The following is an 18,473-nucleotide window of genomic DNA, read 5'->3' as shown; positions in this document are numbered from 1 at the left end:
TCCGGCCTCTATTTGGCGCAGAATTCGAATGACGCACGCCACCGTTACCGTCGGGAGATCTGGGGCGCTAGCCGCTGATCTCCCGACGGTTGCCGCGGGTCATCTCCTGCCACACGGATTTGCTGCAATCAGTGATATTGGCGCGGAATTTAAAGGGGATCTGTCACCCCATTTTTGGCCTATCAGCTGCAGCCACCTCCATCAGCGGCTTTTCACAGCATTCTGTAATGCTGTAGATAAGCCCCCGATGAAACCTGAAAGATAAGAAAAAAGAGTTAGATTATACCTACCCCGGCGTTCGGTCCAGTCCAATGGGTGTCGCCGTCCCGTCCGGCGCCTCCCATCTTCATACGATGACGTCCTCCTCCTTGCTTCTCCCTTGGCTCCTGCGCACGCGTACTTTATCGGCCCTAGATGGTGGCCCGATTCTAATGCATCGTGTATTCTAGAATATGGCCCGCGGGAGACCGACGTTCAAAAGATGGTCCAGGGCAATCCACCACGATCGGCGATCTCACAGAGGGGCCTGGTCGCTGCTGCGTGTCACACTGAGGCTAAGTACCCACGTTGCAGAAATGCTGCGGAAATTTTCGCAACTCCCGCCGAGGGAAAAACGCATGCAAATTTACATGTGTTTTCCCTCGGAAAACATGTGTTTTCCCTCGGAAAACATGTGTTTTCCATGCGATTTTCGCGCGCAGAATTCAAGCACATTCCAAGCAATTTGAAGCATCGCTTGGAATGTGATTGACAGGTTGGTCACTTGTCAAGCATAGTGTTTGACAATTGTGATTAACTTTTTACTATGCAGCATCAATAGTAAAAGAGAGAATGTAAAAAATAATTTAAAAAAAATGTAAAAAAAAAAAAGGTTTTTCTCACCTTATGACAGCCCCCGATCGCCTCTCCATGCTCCTGGCATCTTCCAGTACCCAGTAATGCTTAGTGCGAAGGACAGGAGATGATGTCACTCTCGCGAGAGCGCAACGTCATCAGCGGTCTTTAGCGCAAAGCATTACTGGGACCGAAAGATGCCGGGCGCGTGGTGAGAGGAGGGAAAGAGTCGGGGGCCGTCGGAAGGTGAGTATATCACGATTTTTTATTTTAATTGTATTTTTTACAGGTTTATGGTACCCAGGGCCTGAAGGAGAGTCTCATTTCCTCCGGACCCTGGGTACCATCCGCACATTGAGCGCTGCGCTGGTCATCTCCCGGCTGCGTTGCCACTGACCTCCGTGCGGCAGGAGATGACCCGCAGCAACCGGGCGCGACCAATCAGCGACATGGGATTTCCGTTACAAACAGACAGAATGAGACGATTATATAGTAGATATATGTGTGTGTATTCTATCTATTCTTTTGTGTTGGGTCGCGCTGTGACTACACTTAGGAGAACATATCCCCTGCCATAGATTTTCTATAAAGTCCATCTTTTGGACATCCATTTACATGTGAAATTTATCAGCATAAAAGCAGGCAAACTTTGTGAATGCACTGAATCACCGCTCACTGATCCTTAGCGAAAGCTGCATTCAACTTTTTGCTGGATTTAAAGGATGAAATCTCCCAGTATTTGTGATGACGTCTGGAAAAAAAAAACCTGATCCTTAATGCTGGACATGCACGTTGCTTTTTATGAGTTCAGGTTTACCTCTCCAGATTTACCAAATACAGAAGTGCAGCCTTTAGGCCACATTCATACGTTCAGTATTTCACATCAGTATTTATAAGTCAAAACCAGGAGTGGGTGATAAATCCAGAAGTGGTGACGTGTTTCTATTATACTTTCATCTGATTGTTCCTCTCCTGGTTTTGGCTTACAGATACTGAGGTACTGACCAAATACTGAACTGGTTTCATACGACCCTATTGTGGCTGTACTTTTATGAATCGCAGGCTTTCTGACGCAAACTAACGGCGTGATGTACTCTGATTGACGGTGACTCTTCCCTTCTTACATCTGTCCACTGCCACAAATTCTGTATGTGTGGTTCCATCAAAGGGAAGCACATTTACACCATCCATTTTTATAATGCGGTGGACCGGATTCATCAATGTTGATGTTATTGCACGTTACTTTTGATGCATCAAATTCATCAAAGTGAGCACTTTGTAATAAGTGTGGCGCTTCCTTCAGCTGCCCTGCTCCACTGCCAGAAATGTTCTCTGGTCAGGAGTAGTAGTTTTCTTCACTCTTGTGGCATAAATTATGATGACTTTGTCAGCTGCCCTCTGCCATGCCTCCTCAGAGGTAAGTCCTATCCAAAAGACAGCGAAGCTTGCTGGAAATGCCATAAAAATGCAAAAGTCATGGAGTTTACACAAACGTTTCTCATAACGTTATAAGCTTTGCAATTTATTATTTCCTTAGGAGAGGTCATCAGTGTCTGATTGTGTGGGAACCGACACCCAGCCCCCAGCTAAGTAGCTTTTATCGGTGGCACTGGCCGCCTGCAGGAACTATTTACTTGCGAAGCTGCTCAGTCTACTGTATATGTAATGAAAATCCACAAATACGAGCAATGATATAAAGAAAAAAGTATACTCTAGGGACACACTCCAAGGTAAAATATACAACCCACAGGAAAGAATGAGTGCAAAAAGTCTCATAAAATTAACATATTTATCTAAAATATAAAGCTCAAGTGTGTGTATGTGTGTATGTCCTGGATAGGCATCCGCACCGTCCCAGCTACAGCCACAAAATTTGGCACAGTCACACGTCTGGACCCCGAGAGCGTCCTAAGCTATGTTGTGAGGCAAAATTTTAACCCCGCACGTTCCAATTCACCAAACAATTTTGCCCCTGTCTACATACTGGGGAAAATGTGTGTGCACGTCAAGCCCCGCCCCTCATTATGATGTCATAATGCCCCTATCTGCATAATGGGGAAACAGTGTGTGCGTATCAAGCCCCGCCCCTCATTATGATGCCACAATGGTTGCCATGGCGACACTGATGTCATCATAGGTTGCATCCCCGCCTCTCATTATGATGTCATAATGGTTGACTATGGGATGGAGGATGTGTGATGGGTATATGGGCACTGGATTATGGATGGAGGATATGTATGACGGGTATATGGGCACGGGATTATGGGATGGCGGATATGTATGATGGGTATATGGGCATGGGACTATGGGATGGAGGATATGTATGATGGGTATATGGGCATGGGACTATGAGATGAAGGATGTGATGGGTATATGGGCACTCGACTGTGGGATAGCGAATATGTATGATGGGTATATGGGCATGGGACTATGGGATGGAGGATGTGTGATGGGTATATGGGCACTCGACTATGGGATGAAGGATATGTATGATGGGTATATGGGCACGGGCCTATGGTATGAAGGATGTGTGATGGGTATATGGGCACGGGACTATGGGATGGAGGATATGTATGATGGGTATATGGGCATGGGACTATGGGATGGAGGATATGTGATGGGTATATGGGCATGGGACTATGGGATGAAAGATGTGTGATGGGTATATGGGCACTCAACTGAGATGGAGGATATGTATGATGGGTATATGGGCATGGGACTATGGGATGGAGGATGTGTGATGGGTATATGGGCACTCGACTATGGGATGGAGGATATGTATGATGGGTATATGGGCACGGGCCTATGGGATGGTGGATATGTATGATGGGTATATGGGCACGGGACTATGGGATGGAGGATAATTATAATTTTTTATAACTAACCACAGTTAGTTACTATGCCCGGGCAGCACCGGGCTCTTCAGCTAGTTAATAATAAAGTTAAAATGAACAACATGCAAAAAAGAGAGATCAGAGTCTTCCCAAAATATTGGTCCAGTACACATTTAAGTACAGTATATATTAATACATAAGATTTAAAAAGATGTTCGACTTTCCAGAGTGTAATGAATCCCCTAGTCTAGAGGCTTATGCTGAGACTTGTCCATAGAGGACCTGGTAGTACTAAGTAGGTAGGTAGTGCTTACATCTTAGTGATGTGTCCAGAGGGGAAACATATGTGACCAGAACAAATGGCCCCAACGCGCGTTTCACCTGCAGCTTTGTCAGTAGTCATTGTAAACAATCAAATGTAACTATACTATGGATATTCCAGTGGACTCACTCTTTGTAAAGGGTAAAGCGTTATTTTCACAATGATAATGACTGCAGTATTTCCCACTACAGATGTCGTTGTTGAACTGTGTGGTCTTTGGTGTGTTTTTGTAAAGCTTGTATGTAAAAAAAAAAGTATTGCATTTTTAAGTACAGAATTTCAGAGGTTCTGCATTAAAAACTACATAAAAAATGCTATCAATCTACACAAAAAAACCTTCAGAAAACACATTGGAGAACTTTTTGCATATTTTGGTGTAGATAGGGAAAAAACGCAGTAAAAAAAAGCTGAGCATTTTCACATGTGGCAACATGGCCTCATGGTGTCCGCTTGCATCTCTACTTTCTCCTCAGTTGCCTGCTATTAAAGGGCATAGAATCAGCACTTCACAAAATCCAGTAGATTATGTCCTGGCTGTGACTTCAAATGCCGCCTAACCTTGAAACAAACTTGTAAGCTCTATTCTACATTCACTGCACCTGTATTGGTTTAGCTAAATCCTGTCAATTTTAGATCCGAGTGTGTTGGAAGTTTCCACAGCTGCCCCCCCCCCCCCCTCTGATTGCACCAACTTACATGGTACTAGCTGAAATGAAACATACACAAAATGTATTTTAAAGCCAATGCTTAAGATTTGCAATGGCTGACAGGAGAGCCAGGAACTGTAGTTCTGTGTGAGGATGTCTAATCATAGTTCAAATCCTGTACTTAAGGCATCCCTACAGACATGGGACTCGCTATACACATGGACGCTGTCTGCCTGTGGGTGGTAGACCCATCCCTACAGTCTGCCTGTGGGTGGTAGACCCATCCCTACAGACAGGGGTCTCACCATACACATTCACGCTGTCTGTGGGTGGTAGACTCATCCCTACAGACAAATGACTCACCATACACATGGACGCTGTCTGCCTGTGGGTGGTAGACCCATCCCTACAGACAGCGGTCTCACCATACACATGCACGCTGTCTGTGGGTGGTAGACTCATCCCTACAGACAAATGACTCACCATACACATGGACGCTGTCTGCCTGTGGGTGGTAGACCCATCCCTACAGACAGGGGTCTCACCATACACATGCACGCTGTCTGTGGGTGGTAGACTCATCCCTACAGACAAATGACTCACCATACACATGGACGCTGTCTGCCTGTGGGTGGTAGACCCATCCCTACAGACAGGGGTCTCACCATACACGTGCACGCTGTCTGTGGGTGGTAGACTCATCCCTACAGACAAATGACTCACCATACACATGGACGCTGTCTGCCTGTGGGTGGTAGACCCATCCCTACAGACAGGGGTCTCACCATACACATGCACGCTGTCTGTGGGTGGTAGACTCATCCCTACAGACAGATGACTCACCATACACATGTGAAAAATGAGGATGAATGAACTCATGGAGATCAACATCCAACACTGCGGAGACACCATCACATGTTTCTCAACGCAGTGATTCTAGAGCAAAGCCCCCATCCCTTATGGGAAATATGTAAAAATATGCAAAACACAAGCCACGGAGACACCATCACGTTTCTCAACGCAAGCAATGACTAGCCAGGTCTGCGCAAGTCGGTCTGCGCACGGCCGCCGCTAAGCTCTGCCCCCTGCCGCGCCTCCTCCTGTTCTGCCTATGGGCGCATGACGCTGCATGCGACCTGCGTACCCTATCTTTAGCATTGGGTTTGAAGGCCGTGCGCAGGTATGCGTTTTCCGGCGCATGCGTCCTTTTGATGCGTCTGTATGTAACCCCTGTATGTATGTAACCCCTTCTCATGTGCAGCACCATGGAATCTATGGTGCTATATAAATAAATAATAAAAATAATATATCATCATTGTTTTTTTGTTTTTTTTTCAAAGATTTGTATTTATGTATAAAAAAAACCTTAAATTGTGAAATTATAATTTTAATATTTATTACTTTAGCCGCTGGGAGCTGCCATTTTTATTTGCTGGGGTGTAAGTGTCAGAGCACAACACTTAGACACAGCGACTATGGCAGACACAAGGCATAGAAGACTATGGCCAACATTCGAGCTCCCTCTGCTGTGGACTGAGCACACCCCTGTCTTGCCCACGTCACAGCTATAGGGAGGGCCTGACGCCTTTTTAATGTAACCCAGGGCTTTGTGCTGATTTACAGTTTCCTTCTTACCACAATATTTATTGTAGTCAGAGCAAGGCAGTCAAGTCCTTGCTGGTTGCAGCTCTCTGATCACAGTAGTTACCGTGGTGTGGTGACCACAGATCCACCAGGGATGCAGCAGTGACGTAAGCCAGTGGTGAGGACAGGTCACTCGGTGATGGTGCCCGGACCTGCTGAGCACTGCAGCTGGCCATAATGATGGCTCCACGCTGATCACTGGAACTTCTGGTGAGCAAACGACAAGCCCTCTCACTGCTCCAGTGACAGAAAAATGAAAATATTGTGGGTCTCTCAAAATGGCGATGCAAATATATACACTCACTGGCCACTTTATTAGGTACACCTGTCCAACTGTGTGTTAAGACTTAATTTCTAATCAGCCAATCACATGGCGGCAACTCAGTGCATTTAGGCATGTAGACATGGTCAAGACAATCTCCTGCAGTTCAAACCGAGCATCAGTATGGGGAAGAAAGGTGATTTGAGTGCCTTTGAACGTGGCATGATTGTTGGTGCCAGAAGGGCTGGTCTGAGTATTTCAGAAACTGCTGATCTACTGGGATTTTCACGCACAACCATCTCTAGGGTTTACAGAGAATGGTCCGAAAAAGAAAAAAAATCCAGTGAGCGGCAGTTCTGTGGCCGGAAATGCCTTGTTGATGCCAGAGGTCAGAGGAGAATGGGCATACTGGTTCGAGCTGATAGAAAGGCAACAGTGACTCAAATTGCCACCCGTTACAACCAAGGTAGGCAGAAGAGCATCTCTGAACGCACAGTGCGTCGAACTTTGAGGCAGATGGGCTACAGCAGCAGAAGACCACACTGGGTACCACTCCTCTCAGCTAAGAACAGGAATCTGATGGCTACTTTCAGCAGGATAATGCGCCATGTCATAAAGCTCGAATCATCTCAGATTGGTTTCTTGAACATGACAATGAGTTCACTGTACTCAAATGGCCTCCTCAGTCACCAGATCTCAATCCAATAGAGCATCTTTGGGATGTGGTGGAACGGGAGATTCGCATCAGGGATGTGCAGCCGACAAATCTGCGCCAACTGTGTGATGCCATCATGTCAATATGGTCCAAAATCTCTGAGGAATGCTTCCAGCACCTTGTTGAATCTCTGCCACGAAGAATTGAGGCAGTTCTGAAGGCAAAAGGGGGTCCAACCCGTTACTAGCATGGTGTACCTAATAAAGTGGCCAGTGAGTGTATATTTCAGAATCCGTAATTAAAAAAACATACTGACCTGAGTAATTTTGTCGCCAAATCATTTTTACCATACAATGAACCTCAAAATAACAATATGGGAATTTTTTTTATTCACTTCATGCTTATATTACACTGCGAGGAAAGTCACCATTTCACTTTCCACATGAGCAGGAAAGCTAGAATTGGCGCTGGCTTCTGTCCTCCACTGTCAGCATTTCAGTACCACATTGCAGTCACCAGTAGGGGGCGCTGTGCTGTGCCTTCTCCGTTCATTTTGCAGACGCCCAGAAGGGGAGGAGCAGTGGCATCACACACGTGTGCAGACTCCGCCCACATTTAGTGCAATGTATTATGTACTAGCCGTACACTAGATTTTCATAGCAAATGTCAGCAGCTGCTCCCCCTAGTGTTTAACAGCTGAAACTATCAATAATCTTTAAAATAATTTTTTATATTTTTTTATGCCATTAAAAAAACCCTTTCTGTCACAAAGTTTTCCAACCAATCGGTTTTGTAAAGACTAGCCAGTATGAGGGCTCGCTCAGACCAGAGTGTTATTCGGATGTGTGCTGTTTGTGTTACAACCAGACATCAATGTCATTGAATGGGGTTATTCAGGTGACTTTTTTTCACACCGACCAAGTGTCTGTATGAAATAAATTGCCTCATGCACATCTTCTATATTTCGGATGAGACTCTCCCATTAAAACCCATTGGAGGGCAAAAAATCCGCTCCTAAACGAATCCTTCTCATTGCATCTGATGTTTCCAGTCTCTGCAGTTACTCTCATAGGACACAATATGGGCTTGTAGATTTTATTAATTGGGGATGAGTGTAAACAGGTGGCGCACAGATGTCATACTGATGCCAATGTATGATCATGCGTATGACACACGGATGGTATATGGATGAAAATAATTTTTTCTTTTTCATGGATAACAATCGTGCTATTTTTCATACGTCAGAACCTCACCTAATGATGCACCTCATTTGTCCTCCAGTATAATAATAATAATCTTTATGTATATAGCGCCAACATATTCCGCAGCGCTTTACAGTTTAACAGTTTTGAACACAATAGTCATAATAACAACTTTAACAATACAATAATTAAAGGGAATCTGTCACCCGTTTTTTGGCTTTGCAGCTGCCGGCATAGACATCGGGGGCTTATCTACAGCATTCTGTAATGCTGTAGATAAGCCCCCGATGTAACCTGAAAGAGAAGAAAAACACGTTATATTATACTCACCGAGGTGGGCGGTCCGGTCCGATGGGTGTCGCCGTCCCGTCCGGCGCCTCCCTTCTTCATGCGATGACGTCCTCTTCTCCCGTCCTGTAATGGCTCCGGCGCAGGCACATTGCTCTGCCCTGTTGAGGGCAGAGCAGAGTCCTGCAGTGCGCAGGCGTCGGGAGAGGTCTGGCGCCTGCGCACTGCAAAATTCTGCAGAGCAATGCGCCAGAGCCATTTCAGGACAGGAGAAGAGGACGTCATCGCATGAAGAAGGGAGGCGCCGGACCTGATCTCAACACCCATCGGACCGGACCGCCCACCTCAGTGAGTATAATATAACGTGTTTGTCTTCTTTTTCAGGTTACATCGGGGGCTTATCTACAGCATTACAGAGTGCTGTAGATAAGCCCCCGATGTCTATGCCGGCAGCTAATAGGGGAAAAAAAGGGTGACAGATTCCCTTTAAAGCAAAATAAAATGACCTTGCTTCTTAGAGCTTACAATCTACAATGAGGTAGGGGAGATACAAAGTACAGGTGTGTATTTACAATGATGGTCCAGCCATCTTGAGGGAGTGAGGGATAGATGGAGATAGTGAATGGGCTACACATGCACACTTACACATAAAATGACTGTGATTAGTGAACATGATATGCCGCTCTGAACAAATGTGTTTTTAGGGAGCGCCTGAAACTATGCAAATTGTGGCTAGTCCTAATTTCTTGGGGTAGAGCATTCCAGAGGATTGGCGCAGCGCGGGAGAAGTCTTGGAGTCGGGAGTGGGAGGTACGGATTAGTGCAGAGGTTAGTCGAAAGTCGTTTGCAGAGCGCAGTGGTCGGTTAAGGGCCCGTTACACTAAGCGATATCTCTAGCAATATCGCTATAACGTCACTGGTTTTGTGACGCAGCAGCGATATTGCTAGCGATATCGCTATGTGTGATACTTGCCTCCGACTGGCTCCCACGCTGATTATCGCTGATCGCGCGAGAACGTCCTGGGCCGTTTCTCGTCGGCACTCTGCTGGGCTTCCTACTGTGGCAACGAGCGACGCGTGGACGCGGGCGGGAGGACGTCAGGATCGCCAGGTCTGACAGGTAAGTAGCGACCCCCGACCGCTGCTGTGTCGCTGGTGAGATCTGCCTGTTTAGCAGCTCACTAGCGACCACTTAGCGATGCACCAGCGATCCTGACCGGGTCATATCGTGGTTGGGATCGCTGGTGCATCGTAAGTGTAACGGTACCCTTAGGCCGATAGACACAAATGAGGGAGGAGATGTAGGAGGGTGCTGCACTGTGGAGAGCTTTGTGGGTGAGAACAAGTACTTTGAATTGGATCCTATAATGAATGGCCAGCCAATGTGAGGAATGGCAAAGAGTGGACGTGTCCGAGTACCGATTAGCCAGATGGACGATCTACAATGATAAATCTCTTGCAGTTTATGATGATCTAGCTTTAAAGAGTAGCCTTGGTTTTTATTTTGTTTTTTGTAAATTATTAATAGTACATCTGAAAATAAGACATCTTGTAATAGAGGCAGATTTCTCTGATAAGATCAGTCACTCAAAATTCTCAATTTATGGGTGAAATCTGTCTTCAGTGAACATACCTTAAATTTTCCCATTACTGAGATAGGAGATGACAATTAGTGCTCATAAAGTTCTATGGAGAACTGTAATCATCGTTTCAGGAGAACTTGTAGCACAATGTCTGTGCCTGCTTTCTCACTACCACGTAGAAGTTTAAAAGCACCAACAGTCATCTATCTCAGTAATGCGAACATTTGTCTTCACTGAATACAGATTTTAACCATGAAAAGAGTGAACGATCAATCCACGGGGAGAAAGAAGTTGATTTCTTTGATAAGATCATCGTAAAATTGTTTATTTTCATGTGTACTATTGATTTATGATCATCTTATTGAAGTGATTCCAATGAACATTGTCATTTATTACGTCATTTGCATGATTCTAATGGTTGCCATTGTTTATTATGTGGTGTTATGTTAAAATAGAAAATAAAGCCTTTGAAAAAAAGACTGGTGTGCTCCAAGGGCCCGATTCATCCAGGCCGGCTTGTTGACCCCAGTCTTGATGAGGGGGCATTCTGGCGTCAGGCGCTCCTGATCCATGAAGTTGTGCATGAGTGTGAACACCTCTGTGCGCTACGCCAGAAATCTAACTCTAGTCAAGCACTGGAGTGAGATTTCTGGCATAGAGAACGCCACAGCTTTCTCTGTAAGTTTCACTCTTGCTTTTGGCATATAAAAACTGATGAAAAATACAGACGTGTGAATGAGGCCTAATGCCGAATTCAGACTTCTATGTTTCACAGTCCGTGTGGGGACCACTATATTCAGACAGACCACAGGTCTCCTCGCCCACACTGACCGTGTCAGCAGATGTGAAGCTGTTCGCATAACTGTTCGTTCTTTAACCACGTTTGGGTCCAGATATGAACGGTGAAACACAGACATCGGAATTCAGCCGAAGCTGAATATGATCTTCCAAAAGTTGTCACCCAGCTTTCCGGGAGCTCTGAATCATAAGTTTATATGAAGATACTTACTTATGTGTAACGAACACCTGCAGGTGTATTCTCCAGTTTGGAAGTTACCTTCTAACCATAGGAGAGGGAATAACATCTTGATGAGAACTCACTCATTCTCAATGAGGCCACCAGAGTGATCAGCTGGTCTTCCCCGCCTCCATAAGAATCAACGGAACATTGTCAGACCCCCGATTCTCGTAATTGGTTCGGGTCCTAGCATCGTGACCCCTGCACGTGGGAAGTTATCCCTTATCCAATGGCTAGATGATTAATTCCAAACTTGAGATTACCCCTTTAACTTGGACATGTTGGTGGTAATTACATTCTTTCTTCTTTTTTAAGCAGTCTGTATTTTATAGATGCAGGAAGTGATCATTTCCATTGTGTTCATGACTAGGTGAGCCCTGCTGCTGGTTTGGTCTCTATATTGAAGAAACGTAATGGAAGTGAAGGAGAAAACCACAAGCAGACGAAGAGAAAAGTGAGATTCGAGGAGACAGAAGATGTCCTTGACCAAGGTTTGGATAGGGCTTTATTGTATCTGTTGGTTGGAGCTTACGTCATATGTTTTGGACATAGAAGACCCTGGGCTACAAAGAGACCTGTAGGGTTACTGATTAATCATCAGGGGAAAATGGGATGTGATCTGCTGGCCTTTTATTATAAAGTGGGTGAGATTGAGAAATATTTTTTTGGGAAAAGTTTCCACATAACTTGTATTTTATTCATTGAAATACCTGGTGTTTGTATGAATAAATCTAGTGGGTGGTTATTTATAGTGATTGACAGCCTTCATCGTATGATTGAGCATAGAGAGAAAACTGTCAATCACTAGTAAGACCGCCCACTGGACTCCTGCAGCCAAGCACCAGGGATTTCAGTGAAATCATAAAATGTACATTGTAGCTTTTCCAACAAACCTATGTCATTTTATTCTCCTCTATACCGAGCTGTCCACAGATTTTTCTGCATGCACAACGTGACAGGTTCCCTTTAATTGTTGAGCAGTCTTTGAAACTAGCCATTTTACTGACTCTAGTGACTGCAGTTGTCACTCTGTAGTTAAAATCAATTAATAGCACTGCAAAATATGTAGCGTGTCTCCATATAAAATTCAGAGAAGCAAAAACTAAAACCGTTTAACTGACCACTGAGGGGATTGTCCACATAATTAGGGGATCTTTCACATATGATCTATAATCCCAAGTAGGGCCGGCTCCAGGTTTTCATGGGCCCAGGACAAAAGACTCTCAGTGGGCCCCTTTAACACATACCACAACAATTCATGATGCACAGATATGGCAGTAAAATAAAGGTATAGTAAAATGCCAAAGATTTCACTTCTTACATGAGTGATAGCTATTGTACATTCTACAATAGCTCATAAACTGGACAGTGTAGTCCTCCATACAGTATTATGGGCACCACATAGTGCTCCAGATTGAATAGTAAGCCCCATATATTGCTTCATACAGTATTATGGGCATCATATAGCGCTCCATACAGAATAATGATCCCCATATATTGCTCCATAAAGTATTATGGGCACCACATAGTGCTCCATACAGAAAATAGAGCCCCATAATTGCTTAATACAGTATTATGGGCAATGCATAGTGCTCCATACAGAATAATTGGCCACATATATTGCTCCATACAGCATAATGGACCACACATAATGCTCCATACAATATAATGACCCACATATATTGCTCCATTCAGTATTATGGGCACCATATAATGCTCCATACAGTCTAATGAGCCACATGCATTGCTCCATACAGAATGAGCCCCATATATTGCTCCATACATAACAGGTCCCATATAATGTTCCATACAGTATATGATAGGCTTCATATAATGCTCCATACTGTATATGATGGGCCCCATATAATGCTCCATACAAAATGGGCCCCATATAATGCTCCATACAGTTAAGGATGGGCCCCATATAATGCTCCATACAGTATATGATAGGCCCCATATATTGCTCCATACAGAATGGGCCCTATATGATGCTCCATATATAATTGGCACTGGCTCAGACATCGGGCCTCCATAGCGTGCAGGTGTCCTTGACGGCAGGTGGACTCCCCCCACCTGCTCGGGTTCGCTGGGTGCTAATGCTGGCCCTGGTCCCAAGGATGGAAAACAATTTTCCATGTGTAAATGAAACAATAGTAAGACTGCGATCACCACTCCTATAGAATGGTGTTACGGTTGCACATGTTCATTACCGCTACATCAACACAGAGAGCATTGGGACTCTTCCACCCCCGCTCTTAAGATTCATGGGGGTCCAAGTAGTTAGAACCCCCTTGGCCTTACATTTATCACCTGATAGAAGTTGTTTCAGAAACGAGAAGTAAGGTCAATTCAGACGTGCACACCTAAGGGGTTACCAAAAAAGTCTCGGCTTCTTCCTAGTTATGAATTATTATGGATAAATGGCTAATATGCTGGCAGATGTCTAATCCTCATTGTGTGCTTTATTGCAGAGGAGATGGGTGGAGGATCCTGTATTCTGCTGGTCGCACTTTGCCTTGTCACGGTGTTTCTGAGCATTGGTGGGACTGCTTTGTACTGCACATTTGGCGACGTGGAGTCTTCTGTATGTAAAGATTTTACAGCAAACATGGACTTTTACTACACTCGAGCTGTGGAAGGAGTGGAAGAGTTAAAGCACTGGCTGTTCGTCACATAGCAGGACAGTCCTCCATGGCTGTTATTTGCTAATGAAAACTCTGAAAACATTTCATTTGAAGATGTCCAAGATGATTATGCTGAAATATTTCAACTTAATAGTAAAACAAACTAAATAAATAACTATATTAACAGGGGGACAAAATAATGTTTTCAACGTGACAGTCAATTCCTGCAGTGATTGGTAACCACTGAAGAAGTACAGCCCACCTACTGTTTTTACAATTTACATTTTATTATATTGAGTCTGTGTTTTGTCTGTACAGTTAAACCTCACTGTTTTTATTGTATTTTTTTTTTTTGTTGTGTGATGTGTAATTTCAATTTCTGTCTGACTGCTCTTCTGTGGTCTGAACACTGAAACATAAGTGAATTTGTAAATCAGCCTTTAGATCATGATGTAAATTTATAGATTTTCTTTGAGTGAAAAGGAAAATTACTAATCCATTCTCCATTTTCATGTTCATTAACTTTTCCTTGTAAATTTTAGATATATTTTTTTTTTCAAAGAGTAACCGTCATTTTAATTTTTATTTCATGAATGAATACTGAAAATATGCACCTTTTTAATATATCTTATCAGGAAAATCTGCTTCTTTCACCTTTTTAGTATACCGTTGTTCTCAAAAGTTTACATACCCCAACAGAATTTTTGCTTTCTTGGCCTTTTTTCAGAGAATATGAATAACACGAAAACTTTTTCTCCACTCATGGTTAGTGGTTGGGTGAAGCCATTTATTGTCAAACTACTGTGTTTTTTCTCTCTATAAATCGTAATGACAACCCAAAACATCCAAATGACCCTGATCAAAAGTTCACATACCCCACTTCTTCATATTGGGAATTGCCCCCTCTAACATCAATGACAGCTTGAAGTCTTTTGTGGTAGTTGTGGATGAGGTTCTTTATTTTCTCAGGTGGTAAAGCTGCCCACTCTTCTTGGCAAAAAGCCTCCAGTTCCTATAAATTCCTGGGCTGTCTAACATGAACTGCGTGCTTGAGATCTCCCCAGAGTGGCTCAATGATATTGAGGTCAGGAGACTAAGAAGGGCACTCCAGAACCTTCACTTTATTGTGCTGTAGCCAATGACAGGTAGAATTGGCCTTGTGTTTTGGATCGTTGTCATGTTGGGATGTCCAAGTACATCCCATGCGTAGCTTCCGAGCTGATGATTGCAAATTTGCCTCCAGTATTTGCTGATAACGTGCTGCATTCATCTTTCCTTCAACTTTGACCAAGTTTCCTGTGCCTTTGTAGCTCATACATCCCCAAAACATCAGCGATCCACCTCTGTGCTTTACAGTAGGAATGGTGTTCCTTTCATCATAGGCCTTGTCGACCTCTCTACAAAGGTAATGTTTATGGTTGTGGCTAAAAAGGTAAATTTTGGTCTCATCACTCCACTACCTTGTTCCAGAAGTTTTGAGGTTGTGTTCTGTTTTGTGTATTGTAGGCGAGATACTTTGTGGCATTTGTGCAGTAATGGCTTTCTTCTTGCTACTCGACCATGCAGCCCATTTTTCTTCAAGTGGCTCCTTATTGTGCATCTTGAAACAGCCACACCACTAGTTTTTAGTCAGTCCTGTATTTCAGCTGATGTTATTTGTGAGTTTTTCTTTGCATCCCAAACAATTTTCCTGGCAGTTGTGGACCAAATCCGTTGACAATTCTTTTTCTTTCCGCATGACTCACAATCCAGAAACGTCAGTGGCTGGATGAAAGATGCAAGAGTCTGTCTGGATCCCAGAAACAGCTTTTATGCACACACACTGATTACATGCAAACAGGTCACAGGTGAGGATGTTACCTTTAGTAGCCATTCAAACTCATTCGTGTCAACTTCTGTGCATGTTATCAGGCCAAAATCACCAGGGTATGTGAACTTTTGATCAGGGTCATTTGAATGTTTTGGGTTGTCATTATGATTTAAAAAGAGAAAACACAGTAGTTTGACAATAAAAGGCTTCACCCAACCACTAACCATGAGTGGAGAAAAAATTTTGGTGTTATCATTCATATTCTCTGAAAAAAGGGCAAGAAAGCAAAAATTCCACCGGGGTTTGTAAACTTTTGAGCACAACTCTACATATTCAATTAAAACAGATTTTCTCATTTCTTTTAACCACCTCCCAATACCGACAGGTGTGTGTATGGTGTGGGGTCAGAGACAGCCTGCCCCATATCCAGAAGATAATGACTACGTGTCACAGGCCGGATTTGCCACTAACAGCATAGGGTGGAGATAAGCGCCATCTGAGTCTGTTAATCTCTAAATTGCTGTTAAACTGTGACAAAGGCATTTAATGCACGTGACTGAAGTATTGCTGAAAACGTGATCAGATAATTGCAGATTCTAGTCCTTTAAGTGCACTAACAAACACCATAAAAAATTGTTCTAATATTTTAAAAAAATAAAACTGTGAATCACCCTCTTTTTGCTCTCATTAAAAATAAAGATATTTAAAAAATAATACACGTGATATCGGGGCACCCAAAAAAGTCTAATTTGTCAAAGAAAATCAATTAACCAGAACGAAATGCTGTAAACAAACAAGAAATTTGAAATGCCAAAAATGCATTTTTATTGTCACAATATTGCAAAAAAAAAAAAAAAAAAAAAGGCAGTCGAAACTGTGAAAAAGGTCATAGTTATTAGTGAGCTCAAAATGGTATACATTAACACATCGCCTCGCCCCGTGTAAAACAAGCCCTCGACCAGCAAATTAAAAGTTAAGGGTTTCGGACAAAGACGACACAAGTCCTGAAGAATGTAACACATTTCTGAATGATTTTGTCACCACTAAAATAATAAAATACCGCTGTAAATTGTACTGACCTGGAGAATCACAACGCCGGGTCAGCGTATAATGACTGTTGTAAAAACAATGTCGGTATTTTCTCACAACTTCATTGCACTTGACATTTTTTTTCCTGTTTTCAACTACATTTTATGGTTTCACTCAAATTACAACATGACCTACAAAAAAACAGGCCCTTAGACATGAAAAATAAAAAAGTTATGGCTCTTGGAAGAAGGGGAGGACAAAACAAAAACGGATGTTAGAATTGTCAAGGAGGGGTTAAAATTATATGGAAAGGGAGTGGGTGGGTGATGGGAGGAGCTGGAGACAGACAACAGACATTCTACTGCAAGTTCTCCTGGAAGGACAGTCACAGTACATAGAACTTAATGAGCACCAACTGTCACCTATCCCAATAAGGCAAACGTCTGTATTCAAGGAACACATATTTTACTGTAAATTGAGAATTTTTAATATAATGAATGATCAGTATTGGAGGAGAAAGAAGCTAATTTCTCTAATAAGCTATGTTAGAAAGGTTTAAGGTTGTTGTTTTTTTATTTATTATTGTGTGTACTATTGATTTATGAGAACAAAAACAAAATGACGGTTACTCTTTAAGAATGATTTTAGGCTTTGGTAATACAAGGTATGTTGTATGGGTACTAGACATGTGTTATGCGCAAGACATTTTCCCTAGAAGATAATTTTTGCACAAATCTGCTACATTTGTACAATTTCTTTTGTTGACCTATTATACTAGCCTTCATGTCTTTGAGGGTAATATGTTGTTTTCTTTCTGAGTATGTTGGTACTGGCTGGCCCAGTGCATTTTTCATGGTAAAATATATTTATTTTTGCTTGATCAGTTTAAAGGGAATTTTCATTTATTTTGTGACATGTTAAGGCATATGATTACGACCTGATTCTTTGTTAAATGTTTATGCAGCAAATGAGAACCATTGCTGTGTGATATTTTTAAATTATGTGTTCAGCTTATTTAGATCAAACTATTTGCTGTTTGCAATACTTTGTGTCTTTTTTGACTCCCATACTTTTAATTTTATCCAATACACGACTGTAAGCTCTAAGAAATTACAAGAAAGGAGAAAATCTATTTATTTAAGATAAAAAAAAAATAATACCACAACAGTAAAGTATCATGGAAAAATTGTCAAAACTGATATTTTTTTAAATATTATATTGTATGGATTGTGCACGAATACCAGGTTGTCACAGTCAGATCTGTGCTCATCAGTGTCACTTTGTGCTACCTTTCTATCAAATACTGTCACATATTCTGTGCATACATTTTTTCCCCTTTCTGAGATGAATAAAGAAAAAAAAAAAGATATTTTACATGGTTAATCTGTTGTTTGACTTTTTATTTACACTGACATGTCATCTTTCACACTGATAGAACAGAACAATTACATTCAGTCACTCAACTTGTTGTACTAAATAATCGCCAATCATACATGTTTGCTGATCAGTGATCGATTATTATCCTGTTTAGACAGGCAGACTGCATTTATTATGTGCACAGAACGATTAATAATAGATCTGACCTTAATTTTAACAGCGCAAGTCCACTTTACAAAGCATGATAAGCTGCTGAGAACAATGATCATATACGAAAACCAAATGATTCTTGTGATGAGCGAAGCGTATTGCCTTTTTTCGATAATCTTGCAGTGTAAATGCAC

The 18,473-nt window shown here is 42.6% G+C and overlaps 1 protein-coding gene across 2 annotated transcripts in view; it reads left to right on the top strand.

The window, feature by feature from the left end:
* Window positions 1–18,135, top strand: part of CNST (consortin, connexin sorting protein) — a 223,419-nt gene extending 205,284 nt beyond the window's left edge. For both annotated transcript variants that reach the window (XM_073545130.1, XM_073545131.1), the window contains exons 10-11: window positions 11,660–11,780; window positions 13,761–18,135. In XM_073545130.1, the coding sequence (XP_073401231.1) occupies window positions 11,660–11,780; window positions 13,761–13,966 (327 nt within the window). In that variant the 3' untranslated portion in view covers window positions 13,967–18,135. The remainder of the gene's footprint in view (window positions 1–11,659; window positions 11,781–13,760) is intronic.
* Window positions 18,136–18,473: the final 338 nt, after the last annotated feature.

The sequence above is a fragment of the Dendrobates tinctorius genome, unplaced genomic scaffold, assembly GCF_039654945.1.
Source record: "Dendrobates tinctorius isolate UK_male_01 unplaced genomic scaffold, ASM3965494v1 ptg000140l, whole genome shotgun sequence".
Taxonomy (NCBI): domain Eukaryota; kingdom Metazoa; phylum Chordata; class Amphibia; order Anura; family Dendrobatidae; genus Dendrobates; species Dendrobates tinctorius.
This window is presented reverse-complemented; position numbering and strand designations above follow the sequence as displayed.